The sequence below is a fragment of the Pleurodeles waltl genome, chromosome 8 (genome assembly GCF_031143425.1).
Source record: "Pleurodeles waltl isolate 20211129_DDA chromosome 8, aPleWal1.hap1.20221129, whole genome shotgun sequence".
Lineage (NCBI taxonomy): Eukaryota > Metazoa > Chordata > Amphibia > Caudata > Salamandridae > Pleurodeles > Pleurodeles waltl.
In genome coordinates, this window is record NC_090447.1 from 447776147 (window position 1) to 447793832 (window position 17686).

General features: G+C 46.9%; 1 protein-coding gene across 1 annotated transcript in view; it reads left to right on the forward strand.

Annotated features, from left to right (window-relative positions):
* The window catches only part of LOC138249528 (ATP-binding cassette sub-family C member 5-like), a 2567733-nt gene that overhangs the window by 1799509 nt on the left and 750538 nt on the right, over positions 1–17686 (forward strand). The window contains exon 17 of the mRNA XM_069203478.1: positions 166–350. Coding sequence (XP_069059579.1) covers positions 166–350 — 185 coding nt within the window. The remainder of the gene's footprint in view (positions 1–165; positions 351–17686) is intronic.

Below are 17686 nucleotides of genomic sequence, written 5' to 3' on the forward strand. Positions count from 1 at the left end.
TGTAGTTATTGATTGGTGCACGCTGTTTGTGTTTTTGGGTCAAACATGCATAAATAATATACACCAATAAACAGAGGTCATAAAACCTAAAATAAATTGAATCCACATTGAAATGTTACTTCCCAAAAATTACAGAAGAGTAATTTGCTCTGAATACTTTTGCAGGTCAGCTCATGCAGGCAGAGGAGAAAGGAAGTGGTTCGGTGCCATGGTCGGTGTTTGGAGTATATATCATGGCATCTGGAGGTGCAATTATATTCCTTGTAAATATGCTGGTCTTCATATTGAACACTGGAAGCATTACGTTCAGCAACTGGTGGCTTAGTTACTGGATAAAACAAGGAGATGGGGTGAGTACAATCACACATATCAAACACCCTTCATAAAAATGAAAGCCAGAGTAAAATTATAAAAATGGTTAGTATGTATCTATCTGTAGGAGGCTGGCCTTGCTTAAAGTGGGTAACGTGTGGTATTTACACCTTGTGCCAGATCCAATTATCCCTTATTAGTAGATTAATAGTATTCTAGCAGCTTAGGCTGATAGAGGTAGCTATAGCAGAGCAGCTTAGGCTGAACTAGGAGACATGCAAAGCTCCTACCATACCACTTTTATCATATAGCACTATACCATAAGAAACACAATACTCAGAGTTACTAAAAATAAAGGTACTTTATTTTAGTGACAATGTGTCAAAAATATCTCAGAGGATATACTCCCTTAGGAGGTAAGTAAAATACACAAAATATACACACAAACCAAAATCAGGTAAGTAAAACACTTAGAAAAGTAGTGCCAACACTGTAGAACACAATATAATGCAATAGGAGACAAGAGGCCTAGGGGCAACACAAACCATATACTCCAAAAGTGGAATGCAAACCACAAATGGACCCCTGGCCTAGTGTAGTGTGTAGAGGGTCGCTGGGAGTGTAAGAAAACACTAAGGGTGTCCAAGATACCCTACCCCAAGACCCTGAAAAGTAGGAGTGAAGTTACCCTACTACCCCAGAAAGACAGTAAAGTCGAGATAGGGGATTCTGCAAAGACAACAACTAACTGCAAAGCACTGAAGACGGATTCCTGGACCTGAGGACCTGTATAGGAAGGGGACCAAGTCCAAGAGTCACGCAAGTGTCCAGGGGGGCAAAAGCCCACTAAACCCCGGATGAAGGTGCAAAAGAGCTGCCTCCGGGTGGGAAAAGCCAAAGATTCTGAAAAAACGAAAGGTGCCGGGAACTTCTCCTTTGGTCAGAAGATGTCCCATGGCGTGCTGGAGGATGCAGAGTTGTTTCCACGCAGAAAGACCGCAAACAAGCCTTGCTAGCTGCAAGAGTCGCAATTGAAGATAAGGGGCGCTGCCAGGGCCCAGAAAGGACCAGGAGGTCGCCCCTTGGAGGAGGAGACAGAGGGGGCACTCAGCTACAGAGAGATCCCATGCAGAAGAAGGCAACACCCGCAGAAGCACTTGAACAGGCGTTCAAGAAATTAGAGCATGACAGTCGTCTCAGCACAACAAAAGAGGGTCCCACGAAGTCAGAGGTCAACTCAGCGAGTTGGGCCATGCAGGACGGAGTGCTGGGGACCTGGGCTGTGCTGTGCACGAAGGAAGTCTTGCAAAAGTGCACAGAAGCCCTAGCTGCTGCAGATCACGTAGTACACAGGATTACTGTCTGGCGTGGGGAAGCAAGGACTTACCTCCACCAAATTTGGACAGAAGGACCACTGGACTGTCGGGGTCACTTGGATCCAGCTCCTGTGTTCCAGGGACCACGCTCGTCGAGACTGGTGATGCAGAAATTTGGTGCCTGCGTTAGCAGGGGGAAGATTCCGTCGACCCACAGGAGATTTCTTCTTGGCTTCCAGTGCAGGGTGAAGGCAGACAGCCCTCAGGGCATGCACCACCAGGAAACAGTCGGGAAAGCCGGCAGGATTAAGTGCTACAATGTTGCTGGTAGTCTTCTTGCTACTTTGTTGCGGTTTTGCAGGTGTCCTGGAGCAGTCAGCGGTCGATCCTTGGCAGAAGTCGAAGAAAGAAGTGCAAAGGAACTCTGGTGAGCTCTTGCATTCGTTATCTGAAGTGGAACCCACAGGAGAGGTCCTAAATATCCCTCAGAGGAGGATTGGCTACCTAACCTGGTAAGGGCCTATCAGGAGGGGTCTCTGACGTCACCTGCTGGCACTGTCCACTCAGAGGTCTCCATTGTGCCCTCACACCTCTGCATTCAAGATGGCAGAGGTCTGGGACACACTGGAGGAGCTCTGGGCACCACCCCTGGGGTAGTGATGGACAGGTGAGTGGTCACTCCCCTTTCCTTTGTCCAGTTTCGCACCACAGCAGGGATCCCTGAACCGGTGTAGACTGGTTTATGCAAGGAGGGCACCATCTGTGCCCTTCAAAGCATTTCCAGAGGCCAGGAGAGGCTACTCCTCTCAGGCCCTTAATACCTATTTCCAAAGGGAGAGGGTGGTATACCCTCTCTCAGAGGAAATCCTTTGTTCTGCCTTCCTGGGACTGGGCTGCCCAGACCCCAGGGGGGGCAGAAACCTGTCTGAGGGGTGGCAGCAGCGGTAGCTGCATAGAAAAACCCAGAGAGTTAGTTTGGTAGTACCCGGGGTCCATGCTGGAGTCCCGGGGATGCATGGGATTGGCCTCCCAATACCAGACTTGGGGGGACAATTCCATGATTTTAGACATGTTACATGGCCATATTCGGAGTTACCATTGTGAAGCTACAGATAGGTATTGACCTACATGTAGTTCACACGTGTAATGGTGTTCTCCCACTCACAAAGTCCGGGGAAATTGCCCTGAACAATGTGGAGGCACCTTGGCTAGTGCCAGGGTGCCCTCACTCTTAGTAACTTTGCACCTAACCTTCACCAAGTGAGGGCTGGACATATACGTGACTTATAAGTTACTTAAGTGCAGTGTAAAATGGCTGTAAAATAACTTGGATGTTATTTCACTAAGGCTGCAGTGGCAGTCCTGTGTAAGAATTGCCTGAGCTCCCTATGGGTGGCAAAAGAAATGCTGCAGCCCATAGGGATCTCCTGTAACCCCAATACCCTGGTTTCCTAGGTACCATATACCAGGGAATTATAAGGGTGTTCCAGTGTGCCAATCAGAATCGGTAAAATTACTCACTAGCCTGCAGTGACAATTTTAAAAGCAGAGAGAGCATAAACACTGAGATCCTTGTTAGCAGAGTCTCAGTGATACAGTTAGGCACCACACAGGGAACACATATAGGCCACAACTTATGAGCACTGGGGTCCTGGCTAGCAGGATCCCAGTGACACAGGCAAAACAAATAAACACACAAGTAAAAATGGGGGTAAGCTGGCAGGCAAGATGGTACTTTCCTACACCTTCATTTTACGTAGCATGACTTTGATTGAACGCTAATTTAAAGAGCTCATTACCACTAAATAACCAGCCTGAAGTTTCTAAAAGGCACATTTTACAGTCAGAAATATCTTTTAAGATATGGTATGATACTATCGGAGCCAGAAACTGATGAAAAGAAATAAAACATTGCACGGAAGAACTGTATGCACAAAAGCTTTGTGAATTGAGTCTTAGAAGTGTCACAGGACGGTCAGCAATATTGTGTCAGAGCACCAGGACTTGCCACCTTCTTACGTAGACCTTTTATGCCAAACTGACAAGCGACGTCACTAGGTGGGGACGCAACAGCTACGTTGGCTATAAGTTGAATGAGTCTGTGGTCAACTTCATTTTTTCTGAAATTGGTGCATCATGTTCAGTCACCACATTCACCATATAAATGAAGGGGTGTTTTTTGAGGGTCGGGGGTCTTCCAGTAGGGTCACCTACAGAGGCCACTAGCAAGGTAAATTGAACTCCAGGCAGTGAGACAGGGAAATGTGGTTCTTGTCGTCTGGTATACAAAGGCAGCATTTCCCTGTAAAACATTAATGCGCTGTTACCCAGGCACAGCATCATGGCTTTACAAAACAAAACAATTATTGTCAAAGTCTATATGTCTGTTTTTTTTTTAAATGTGAAAGTTCTTCACTAATTGATGAGTTGCAGTTTGTGATTGTGTGGATCGATGAGTGAATGATTGCAAGAAGGAGACTGCAATTATTTGGTTACATGGATGATGAGTAGGTGAATTGGTAGATGAGAGACTCAGTGCATGGAAAAATGAATGAATGGATAGGTGAGTGAGTGCATAGGTGGATGAATGAGTATGGGGTAAGACAGAGAGGAACAGAGGTCTTGGGAGACATTAGTGAAAACACCAGCAATGACAAACCGTTTGCTGGCAACTAAGAAAAGCATGATACATATAAAAACTAGCTTAGCATTATCCAAAAGACAATGACCTTAAGAACAGTTTGCTCAGTTATGTACATTTAAAAATATATTGATTCTTCAAAAGGTCTTTCTCTCTTACAATGGCTAAAAGATTCTCTGATGGTAACTACTTATCGCAGATTTCTCATGTTTATATGTATCCTCAGGTGCCAGACTGGAAGTTTAACAGCATTGCTCCTGCATGCCAGTAAGGGATACAACCCTATATAAGGCCCAAGCGTAACTTGTCTCTGTCCCACCGCTTTCTAACAGAAAAGTCAAGAGGGCATCAAGATGTCACTCAGTCTCTCCTGAACTCCTTCTGCAATTGATCCCAATGCACCTCAACATTCCAGAGTCACTGGCTACGGCACAGCTGATCAAGGCTTTTATTGAGGCTATGCTGCAAATTTTTGGTATTTTTCCAGATCACTCTGTCACATCTTCAGGCCTCAAGGATCCAAAGAGGCCTCCAGTTGTGTTACCACCGGTAGCTCTGTCCTCTGTGCCTCCCCAGCCCATCTTGAGCTCTGCACCTGCTTTGTTGCCAACTTCCATTCTGGCTACAAAATTCACATTGGTCCCTTAAACATCAATGCAGGACCCAGGGCTGATGGGTGATGTCTTCCATTGCTTTGCCATCTTTTCGGCTCTGACTCTGATCAAAGTCAGCCAGCCGTCAAAGACGATCATGGAGATACCCACTCATGATGATGACATTCTATACATGGAATTACAGGATAACAGTGGACTAGACACTTCCCCTGATTGAGTTAGTTTCCATCCTGGACCATCTACACAAGACATTGCTTCTTTTGCCATGCTGGTAACGTGCAGTAGAAGTGTTGGACTTACAGCTTCCTTCTGTGAAAGTTAAAACTGATGATCTTTCAAAGGTTTTGCAGCCTTGCCAGTGTTCCTCTGATCCTTTAGCATTGTCTAATAAGGCCCTAACATACACCTTAATGGTCACCTGGCCTAAGTCTGGTTCTTTCCCACTGGTGAGTAAGCAGGTAGCCAGATGCCACAGGACGGCCCAAGCACCCCTGAATTTTTGATGCAACATCCTACGCTAGAAAGTCTGGTGGTACAAGCTTCTACCAGCATGGAGAACCCCAGTTCATTTTAAATGACCCCCCCCACACACACACACAAACACACATACAGTTGAAGAGAATAGAGGCATTCGGTAAACAGATGTTCTCATCGGCCAGCATAGTGCTCAGGTCAGTCAGTGCCAGCTTCCTTCTTGGGCGATATACACACTCTCTTTGGGACACGGTCATACGGTCTTATCGGCAATCCCTGAAGAGTTTCAGGCCTCCATGGCCAAAGTCATTCAAGATGGTGAGGATGCTTCCAAATATGTGATTAGTTCTAGCCTGGAAACTTTAGGAAAGTAGCCTCTTTCGAGCATGGTTACCCCCACTTTTTGCCTGTTTGTGAGTGTGTGTCAGTGAGTTTTTACTGTGTCACTAGGATCCTACTAGCCAGGACCCCAGTGCTCATAGATAAAAACCTATATGTCAGTGTGTTTTGCCTGTTTCACTGGGATTCTGCTAGCCAGGACCCCAGTGCTCATAGCTTGTGGCATAATGTGTATGCCTGTGTAGTGCCTAACTATGTGACTAAGGCTCTGCTAATCAGAACCTCAGTGCTTAGCTCTCTCTGCTTTTAAAGTTGTCACTGTAGGCCAGTGACTAAATTTACCAATTTCATTTGGCACACTGGATCCCCCTTATAAGTCCCTAGTATATGGTACCTAGGTACCCAGGGCATTGGGGTTCCAGGAGATCCATATGGGCTGCAGCATTTCTTTTGCCACCTACAAGGAGCTCAGACAAACCCTTGCACAGGCCTAACATTGCAGCCCGCGTGAAATAATGCACACATTATTTCACAGCCATTTTCACTGCACTTAAGTAACTTATAAGTCACCTATATGTCTAACCTTCACTTGCTGAAGGTTAGGTCCAAAGTTACTAAGTGTGAGGGCAACAATGCAGTAGCAAAGGTGCCTCCACATAGTTCAGGGCCGTTTCCCCAGACTTTCTGAGTGCGGGGACACCATTACACACGTACACTACATATAGGTCAATACCTATATGTAGCTTCACAATGGTAACTCCGAATATGGCCATGTAACATGTCTAAGGTCATGGCATTGTCCCCCCATTCCAAATCTGGATTCGGGGAGCCAATTCCATGCATCCTGGGGGCTCCACAATGGACCCCCAGTACTGCCAAACCAGCTCTCTGAGGCTTGCACTGCCGCTACAGCTGCTGCCACCTCACAGACAGGGTTCTGCCCTCCTGGGGTCTTGGCAGCCCAGTCCCAGGAAGGCAGAACAAAGCATTTCCTCTGAGAGCAGGGTGTTACACATTCTAACTTTGGAAATAGGTGTTACAGGCTTGGGAGGGGTTGCCTCCCCAGCCTCTGGAAATGCTTTGAAGGGCACAGATGGTGCCCTTCTTGCATGAACCAGTCTACAGCGGTTCAGGGACCCCTTCTCCCCTGCTCTGGCGGGAAACTGGACAAAGGAAAGGGGAGTTACCACTCCCCTGTCCATCACCACCCAAGGGGTGGTGCTCGGAGCTCCTCCAGTGTGTCTCAGACTTCAGCCATCTTGCTTTGCAAGGTGTGGGGGCACTCTGGAGTGCTCTGAGTTGCCAGTGTCAGCAGGTGATGTCAGAGACCCCTCCTGATAGGTCCATACCTGCTAAGGTAGCCAAGCCCCCTCTCAGGGCTATTTAGGGTCTGTCCTGTGGGTTCTCTTCAGATTCTGCTTGCAAGTTTCCTTCAGGAATCCTCTGCAACAACTTCAGAGTCTTTTGACCTCGGATCAAATGCAGCCTGCTCCAAGAAACGCTGTACCTGCAACAAAGTGTCTACAAGAGACACTTTTCTTCAGCAACCTCAGCTCCAAGTCAGCAACTGCAACAGTTTCCACGGTATGCATGCTCTGGGGACTCCCTGTCTTCATCCTGCACCAGCAGGACCGAAGAAATCTCCAGTGGAGTGACAGAGTCACTCCCCTGCTCCAAGCAGGCACCTTCCAAGGTGAGGACTGGTGCCCTGGGACTCCTCTCACAGCAACGAGCATGCTCCTAAGGACACAGAGGGTGGACATCATCAACATAGATTGTCCTGAGGTCCTGCTGACGCAATTTGGAGGAGGTAAGACCTCGCCTTCCCCGAGAACAACGGTACCCCTGTGCATTGTGTCTTCTTCACCTCCTGAGGCCTCTGTGCACTCTGTGCTAAATTCCTTCTCCACAGTCTGGCCCAGGTCCCCAGCACTCCACCCTGCGACGCTCAACAGTTGTTCTCTGGCGGCGTGGGACCTTAGTTTGTTGTGCTGCATCAACTGCGTTTTGCACCTCCTTTGAACCTGGATCCTTTGGCTTCTGGGGGTTCTGGCCAGCATCCCGAGGGCTCTCTAAAGTGCTGAGAGCCCCCTCTTCCTCCTCACAAAGAGTTGAGGCCCCCAGGTCCCTCCTGGGTCCATCCAGCTCAATTTTGATGAAAAACACACTTTTGCCGTAGCCAAGGCTTGTTGGCGCCTTCCAACACGAAATCTCATTTGCAACGATCTTCACGCCATGGGACATCTTTTGCATCATGCAGGAACCAGCTGGCATCTTCTGAGGGTGCTTTTGTGCAGTCTTTGACTAACCGGGGACTCTTCTTTTGCACCCTCTTCTGGGTTGGCAGGGGCTCCTGTCCTTCCTTGAACTTCTTTCGACTTCTGGACTTGGTCCCCTTCCTTTGCAGGTCTTCAGGTCCAATAATCCAGCAGTTGTTCTTTGCAGACTCGGTTGGCTGCTGCAAAATCCCAAAAACGAAGTGTAGTGTGTCCTAAGGAAACTTGCAGTACTTTACTCCTGCTTTTCTGAGCTCTGGGTTGGGGTAATTTACTCACCTTTAATGTATTCTTAGTCTCCCAGCGACTCTGCACACACTACACTTGTCTAGGGGGAATTTGTGATTCACATTTCACTTTTTTAGTATATGGTTTGTCTTGCCCCTAGACCTATTTTCTCCCATTGCTTTCTATAGGATCTCCTACTGTTTGCATTGTTCTATGACTATTTACTTGTCTAATTTTGGTGTCTAGTGTATAAATTGTGTATACTTACCTCCAGAAGGAGTATTGTCTCTAAGATATTTTTGGTACTGTGTCACCCAAATAAATATCTTTATTTTTGGGAACACTGAGTATTGTCTTTACTTGTGTATAAGTGCTGTGTAACCATACGCTTTGCATGTCTCCTAGTTCAGCCTAAGCTGCTCTGCTATAGCTACCTCTATCAGCCTAAGCTGCTAGAACACTAATACATTCACTAACAAGGGATAACTCAACCTGGTGTAAGGTGTAAGTACCCAAGGTATCCTCTACAAACCAGACCAGCCTTGTATAGATACCACAGGTGCCTTGGGATGAGCGGCTGGCACCAGTGTAATAGTTTATTGCCATGTGTAGGAAGTTAGCTCTGTATGTACTATTTCAAAGTAAAGAAATAGCATGCACAGAGTCCAAGGGTTCCCCTTAGAGGTAAGATAGTGGCTGTAGGAGGCTGGACTGGCTTGTAGTGAGTACCAAGGGGTACTTGCACCTTGCACCAGGCCCAGTTATCCCTTATTAGTGTATAGGGTGTCTAGCAGCTTAGGCTGATAGATAATGGTAGCTTAGCAGAGCAGCTTAGGCTGAACTAGGAGACGTGTGAAGCTACTACAGTACCACTTAGTGTCATATGCACAATATCATAAGAAAACACAATACACAGTTATACTAAAAATAAAGGTACTTTATTTTTATGACAATATGCCAAAGTATCTTAGAGTGTACCCTCAGTGAGAGGATAGGAAATATACACAAGATATATATACACAATAGCAAAAATATGCAGTATAGTCTTAGAAAACAGTGCAAACAATGTATAAGTACAATAGGATGCAATGGGGAAACATAGGGATAGGGGCAACACAAACCATATACTCCAAAAGTGGAATGTGAACCACGAATGGACCCCAAACCTATGTGACCTTGTAGAGGGTCGCTGGGACTATTAGAAAATAGTGAGAGTTAGAAAAATAACCCTCCCCAAGACCCTGAAAAGTGAGTGCAAAGTGCACTAAAGTTCCCCTAAGGACAAAATAGTCGTGTTAGAGGAATAATGCAGGAAAGACACAAACCAGCAATGCAACAACTGTGGATTTCCAATCTAGGGTACCTGTGGAACAAGGGGACCAAGTCCAAAAGTCACAAGCAAGTCGGAGATGGGCAGATGCCCAGGAAATGCCAGCTGCGGGTGCAAAGAAGCTTCGACTGGACAGAAGAAGCTGAGGTTTCTGCAGGAACGAAAAGGGCTAGAGACTTCCCCTTTGGTGGATGGATCCCTCTCGCCTTGGAGAGTCGTGCAGAAGTGTTTTCCCGCCGCCAGGACGCCAACAAGCCTTGATACACGCAAATCGTGCGTTTAGCGTTTTTGGACGCTGCTGGGGCCCAGGAGGGACCAGGAGGTCGCAAATTGTACCTGAAGAGAGAGGGGACGTCGAGCAAGACAAAGAGCCCTCACTGAAGCAGGTAGCACCCGGAGAAGTGCCAGAAACAGGCACTACGAGGATGCGTGAAACGGTGCTCGCCGAAGTTGCACAAAGGAGTCCCACGTCGCCGGAGACCAACTTAGAAAGTCGTGCAATGCAGGTTAGAGTGCCATGGACCCAGGCTTGGCTGTGCACGAAGGATTTCCGCCGGAAGTGCACAGGGGCCGGAGTAGCAAGAACTTACCTCCACCAAACTTGGGCTGAAGAGTCACTGGACTGTGGGGGTCACTTGGACAGAGTCGCTGGATTCGAGGGACCTCGCTCGTCGTGCTGAGAGGAGACCCAAGGGACCGGTAATGCAGCTTTTTGGTGCCTGCGGTTGCAGGGGGAAGATTCCGTCGACCCACGGGAGATTTCGTCGGAGCTTCTGGTGCAGAGAGGAGGCAGGCTACCCGCACAGCATGCACAAGCAGGAAAACAGTCGAGAAGGCGGCAGGATCAGCGTTACAGAGTTGCAGTAGTCGTCTTTGCTACTATGTTGCAGGTTTGCAGGCTTCCAGCGCGGTCAGCGGTCGTTTCCTTATCAGAAGGTGAAGAGAGAGATGCAGAGGAACTCGGCTGAGCTCATACATTCGTTATCTGAAGTTTCCCCAGAGACAGAGACCCTAAATAGCCAGAAATGAGGGTTTGGCTACCTAGGAGAGAGGAAAGGCTACTAACACCTGAAGGAGCCTATCAGCAGGAGTCTCTGACGTCACCTGGTGGCACTGGCCACTCAGAGCAGTCCAGTGTGCCAGCAGCACCTCTGTTTCCAAGATGGCAGAGGTCTGGAGCACACTGGAGGAGCTCTGGACACCTCCCAGGGGAGGTGCAGGTCAGGGGAGTGGTCACTCCCCTTTCCTTTGTCCAGTTTCGCGCCAGAGCAGGGGCTAAGGGGTCCTTGAACCGGTGTAGACTGGCTTATGCAGAATTGGGCACATCTGTGCCCAACAAAGCATTTCCAGAGGCTGGGGGAGGCTACTCCTCCCCTGCCTTCACACCATTTTCCAAAGGGAGAGGGTGTCACACCCTCTCTCAGAGGAAGTTCTTTGTTCTGCCATCCTGGGCCAGGCCTGGCTGGACCCCAGGAGGGCAGCTGCCTGTCTGAGGGGTTGGCAGCAGCAGCAGCTGCAGTGAAACCCCAGGAAGGGCAGTCTGGCAGTACCAGGGTCTGTGCTACAGACCACTGGGATCATGGAATTGTACCAACAATGCCAGGATGGCATAGAGGGGGCAATTCCATGATCATAGACATGTTACATGGCCATATTCGGAGTTACCATGGTGAAGCTACATATAGGTAGTGACCTATATGTAGTGCACGCGTGTAATGGTGTCCCCGCACTCACAAAGTTCAGTGAATTGGCTCTGAACAATGTGGGGGCACCTTGGCTAGTGCCAGGGTGCCCTCACACTAAGTAACTTTGCACCTAACCTTTACCAGGTAAAGGTTAGACATATAGGTGACTTATAAGTTACTTAAGTGCAGTGTAAAATGGCTGTGAAATAACGTGGACGTTATTTCACTCAGGCTGCAGTGGCAGGCCTGTGTAAGAATTGTCAGAGCTCCCTATGGGTGGCAAAAGAAATGCTGCAGCCCATAGGGATCTCCTGGAACCCCAATACCCTGGGTACCTCAGTACCATATACTAGGGAATTATAAGGGTGTTCCAGTAAGCCAATGTAAATTGGTAAAAATGGTCACTAGCCTGTCAGTGACAATTTGGAAAGAAATGAGATTCTGAGGTTCTGATTAGCAGAGCCTCAGTGAGACAGTTAGTCACTACACAGGTAACACATTCAGGCACACTTATGAGCACTGGGGCCCTGGGTTACCAGGGTCCCAGTGACACATACAACTAAAACAACATATATACAGTGAAAAATGGGGGTAACATGCCAGGCAAGATGGTACTTTCCTACACAACCCCCCCCCCAAATGAAGGACAATAAGACTAGCCATGACCTGATGAGTCTTCATTGTCTAAGTGGAAATATCTGGAGAGTCCATCTGCATTGGAGTGGCTACTCCCAGGTCTATGTTCCACTGTATCGTCCATTCCCTGTAGGGATATGGACCACCTCAACAATTTCGGATTTTCACCTTTCATTTGTTTTAGCCAAAGTAGAGGTTTGTGGTCTGTCTGAACAATGAAGTGAGTGCCAAACAGGTATGGCCTCAACTTCTTCAGAGCCCAGACCACAGCAAAGGCCTCCCTCTCAATGGCAGACCAACGCTTTTCTCTACGGGTCAACCTTCTACTAATAAAAGCAACAGGTTGATCCTGGCCCTCAGAATTAAGTTGTGATAGGACTGCCCCTACTCCTAATTCAGATGCATCAGTCTGGACATAGAATTTTTTAGAGTAACAAGGGCTTTTCAGGACAGGTGCAGAGCACATGGCCTGCTTCAGCTCCTCAAAAGCTTTCTGACAGCTTGCTGTCCATAATACCTTTTTAGGCATTTTCTTTGAAGTGAGGTCATTAAGAGGGGCTGCAATGGAGCCATAGTTCTTAATGAACCTCCTGTAATACCCAGTGAGGCCTAGGAAGGCTCTCACCTGAGTCTGAGTGGTAGGGGGAACCCAATCAATAATAGTTTGGATTTTCCCCTGAAGTGGTGCAATCTGTTCCCCACCAACAAGGTGTCCCAGATAAACCACCTTACCCTGCCCTATCTGGCACTTTGAAGCCTTGATAGTGAGGCCTGCCTTTTGCAGAGCCTCCAAAACTTTCCATAGGTGGACCAGGTGATCATCCCAGCTGGAGCTAAAGACAGCTATATCGTCCAAATATGCTGCACTGAAAGCTTCCAGCCCTTGCAGGACTGTGTTCACCAACCTCTGAAAAGTGGCAGGTGCATTTTTCAAACCAAAAGGCATTACAGTAAACTGGTAATGTCCTCCAATGGTAGAAAATGCAGTCTTAGGTTTAGCATCTTCTGACAATTTGATCTGCCAATACCCTGCAGTCAAATCAAAAGTGCTTAGATACTTGGCAGATGCCAGTGTATCTATGAGCTCATCTGCCCTGGGTATAGGGTGAGCATCAGTTTTGGTTACCAAGTTGAGACCTCTATAGTGTACACAAAACCTCATTTCCTTCTTTCCATCTTTAGAATTGGGTTTTGGTACCAGTACCACAGGAGAAGCCCATGGACTGTCAGAGTGCTCAACCACTCCTAGTTCCAACATTTTCTGAACTTCTTGCTTTATGCAGTCCCTGACATGGTCAGGCTGCCTATAGATCTTACTTTTGACAGGTAAACTGTCTCCAGTATCTATAGTGTGCTCACACCAAGAAGTGGTGCCTGGCACAGTAGAGAAGAGTTCTGAAAATTGTCCTAGGAGATTTATGCAATTGTCTTTCTGCTCAGCAGTAAGGCAATCAGCCAAAACTACACCTTCCACCAGAGCATCTTGTTCTGTGGAAGAGAAGAGATCAGGTAGAGGATCACTGTCTTCTTCCTGTCCCTCATCAGTTGCCATGAGCAGGGTGAGATCAGCCCTGTCATAGTAGGGTTTCAGGCGGTTGACATGGAGCACCCTAAGGGGACTCCTGGCAGTGCCTAAGTCAACCAAGTAGGTGACTTCACCCTTCTTTTCAACAATTGTGTGGGGTCCACTCCATTTATCTTGGAGTGCTCTTGGGGCCACAGGCTCCAAGACCCACACTTTCTGCCCTGGTTGGGACTGAACCAAAACAGCCTTCTGATCATGCCATTGCTTCTGGAGCTCTTGGCTGGCCTGAAGGTTTTTACTGGCCTTTTTCATGTACTCAGCCATCCTTGATCTGAGGCCAAGTACATAATCCACAATATCCTGCTTAGGAGCTTTTAAAGGTTGTTCCCAACCCTCCTTTACAAGTGTGAGTGGACCCCTAACAGGGTGTCTAAAAAGAAGTTCAAAGGGGCTGAAGCCCACTCCTTTCTGGGGTACCTCCCTGTAGGCAAAAAGGAGGCATGGTAGAAGGATATCCCATCTCCTGCGGAGTTTTTCAGGGAGACCCATAATCATGCCTTTGAGAGTCTTATTAAATCTCTCCACCAGTCCATTTGTTTGTGGATGATAGGGTGTTGTGAACTTGTACGTTACACCACACTCCTTCCACATGGCCTTTAAGTATGCAGACATGAAATTGCTTCCTCTGTCTGATACTACTTCCTTTGGGAAGCCCACCCTGGAAAATATTCCCAGGAGGGCCTTTGCCACTGCAGGGGCTGTAGTGGTCCTTAAAGGAATTGCTTCAGGATATCTTGTGGCATGGTCCACTACCACTAAGATAAACCTATTGCCTGAAGCAGTAGGAGGGTCAAGGGGGCCAACTATGTCAACCCCTACCCTTTCAAAGGGAACCCCAACCACAGGCAGTGGGATAAGGGGTGCCTTTGGAGTGCCACCTGTCTTGCCACTGGCTTGACAGGTTTCACAGGACTTACAAAATTCCTTTGTGTCCTCAGACATCCTAGGCCAATGAAACAATGGAACCAATCTGTCCCAAGTATTCATTTGACCCAGGTGCTCAGCTAAGGGAATGTCATGTGCCAGTGTTAGGAGGAACTTTCTGTACTCCTGAGGAATCACTAATCTCCTGGCAGCTCCAGGTTTAGGATCCCTATGCTCAGTGTACAAGAGGTTGTCCTCCCAGTAAACTCTGTGAGAGTCACTGACATCCCCATTAGCCTGTTTGACAGCTTGCTGTCTGAGACCCTCTAATGTGGGACAGGTTTGCTGTGCCACACTCAGCTCCTCTCTGGCAGGCCCCCCTTCACCCAAAAGCTCAGCAGTGTCTGCTTCCAGCTCCTCTGGTGTAGGTTCTGCACAGGGAGGGAATTCTTCTTCCTCAGAAGTTGAATCCACTGTAGAGGGAGGGATAGTAGGAAGTGGTTTGCTTCTACTAGCCCTAGCTTTAGGGAGCACTTGGTCCATTGTTCCAGGATCCAAGCTTCCCTGTCCTTTTTGCTTTTTGGCCTGAGCCCTTATCAAAGCAAAAATATGCCCTGGGATGCCCAGCATTGCTGCATGGGCCTCCAACTCCACATCTGACCAAGCTGATGTCTCCAAATCATTCCCTAATAGACAGTCTACAGTTAAATCTGAAGCTACCACAACTTTCTTTGGACCAGTTACCCCCCCCCAGTTGAGATTTACAACAGCCATGGGGTGGCTTTGTGTTATGTTGTGAGCATCGGTTACTTGGTACTGGTGTCCAAGTATGTGTTGTTCAGGGTGCACCAGTTTCTCAATCACCATTGTGACACTGGCACCTGTGTCCCTGTAGGCCTGGACCTTAACACCATTTATTAGGGTTAGTTGCTTGTACTTCTCCAAGTTATGGGGGCAAGCAACCAAAGTGGCTAAATCAATAGCCCCTTCAGAGACTAAAGTAGCCTCTGTGGTCTCCCTAATCAGACCAACCCCAACTAAATTACCAAAAGTGAGCCCAGCTACTCCCTTGGATTGGCTATTAGTAGGTTTGCTCCCACCACCACTGCTATTAGTAGGGACACTAGGTGTAGCAGTAGGGGTTGTAGTGGTAGGAGCTGTGGTGCCTTTCTTTGGACAACTGGGATCTGTTGTCCAATGGCCTTTTATTTTACATAAATAGCACCATGGTTTCTTTTCCTTGTTCTGATTAAAGGAGGATTTGGACCCACCACCCCCACCAGAGTGTTTTTGTGGGCCTGATGAAGACTCATTTTTAGATTTGTCCCCACCCTTGTCAGAAGACTTACCATCCTTCTTTTTGTTGCCATCTTTGTCACCCCCTGTATGAACTTTTCTGTTCACTCTTGTTCTGACCCATTTGTCTGCCTTCTTTCCCAATTCTTGGGGAGAGGTCAGATCAGAGTCCACCAAGTACTGGTGCAACAAATCAGACACACAATTATTAAGAATATGCTCTCTCAGGATCAAGTTATACAGGCTGCCATAATCAGTAACTTTACTGCCATGTAACCACCCCTCCAAGGCCTTCACTGAATGGTCAATAAAATCAACCCAGTCTTGTGAAGACTCCTTTTTGGTCTCTCTGAACTTTATCCTGTACTGTTCAGTGGTTAAGCCATAACCATCCAGGAGTGCATTCTTAAGAACTTGGAAATTATTAGCATCATTTTCTTTCACAGTAAGGAGCCTATCCCTACCTTTTCCACTAAATGATAGCCATAGGATAGCAGCCCACTGCCTTTGAGGGACATCCTGTACAACACAGGCCCTCTCAAGTGCAGCAAACCACTTGTTAATGTCATCCCCCTCCTTATAAGGGGGAACTATCTTGTGCAGATTCCTGGAATCATGCTCTTTTGCAGGATGACTATGGGGAATACTGCTGCTGCCACCAAGGGTATCTAAACCCAACTTCTGTCTTTCCTTCTCTAATTCAAAAGACTGTCTATCCAAATCCAGCTGTTGCTTTTTAAGCTTCAGTCTGGTTTGTTCCACCCTCAACTTATTGAGTTCCCTCTCTAACATTCTGTCATCAGGGTTGGTGGGAGGGACATTTCTAGAAACAGAGCTATGATGGGAATGAACAGAAGGAGACCTGTCCCTTACAGAAGCCAACTTAACAGCTTGGTTTACAGAAACATTACTACCAGTATGGTGAGAATATATGCTTTTGCTATGATGTGAGACAACACTATTTCTATGGTGTGGCTCATCATCATTACCATCTATGCTAGATTGTCTAGTAATGGGCAGGCTAGGAAGTTTCTTTCCTGAATCTTTTCCTGGGGGAGTCCCTGAATCTGATTGGGAACTATTAGGTACTTTTTCAACAGATGGGGAACCTATGGCCTTATCCTGTTCTCTAAGCATGTTATTTAATAGTTCTAAGGCAGGATTCTTCCCTACACTCAAACCTCTTTCTATACAGAGACTCCTTGCTCTTTTCCAGCTAAGGTTGGCATATGCAAGTTTGGACAGATCAACACTTTGGCCTGTGCCAGACATTTTTTAGAGAGAGTTAAAGTGATAGAGAAAGAGACAAAAGTTTTCAGAACTTTTTGGAAAGACAGAAAAAAACTTTTTAAACTTTTAAGAACTTTTTGAAAGTTTAGAAGTACTTTTCAGCACTTAGAAAAGAGTGAAAAAGAGGAAATGCAAAACATTTTGGCTATGTGTATATACACTGACCTTGTTTTGTATATTTTTCTCTTATGAAAAGTACAATGACAAGAGTGGTAAGTAGTCTCAAGCACTTATCCCACCACTGCACAACCAATGTAGGAGGCTGGACTGGCTTGTAGTGAGTACCAAGGGGTACTTGCACCTTGCACCAGGCCCAGTTATCCCTTATTAGTGTATAGGGTGTCTAGCAGCTTAGGCTGATAGATAATGGTAGCTTAGCAGAGCAGCTTAGGCTCAACTAGGAGACGTGTGAAGCTACTACAGTACCACTTAGTGTCATATGCACAATATCATAAGAAAACACAATACACAGTTATACTAAAAATAAAGGTACTTTATTTTTATGACAATATGCCAAAGTATCTTAGAGTGTACCCTCAGTGAGAGGATAGGAAATATACACAAGATATATATACACAATAGCAAAAATATGCAGTATAGTCTTAGAAAACAGTGCAAACAATGTATAAGTACAATAGGATGCAATGGGGAAACATAGGGATAGGGGCAACACAAACCATATACTCCAAAAGTGGAATGTGAACCACGAATGGACCCCAAACCTATGTGACCTTGTAGAGGGTCGCTGGGACTATTAGAAAATAGTGAGAGTTAGAAAAATAACCCTCCCCAAGACCCTG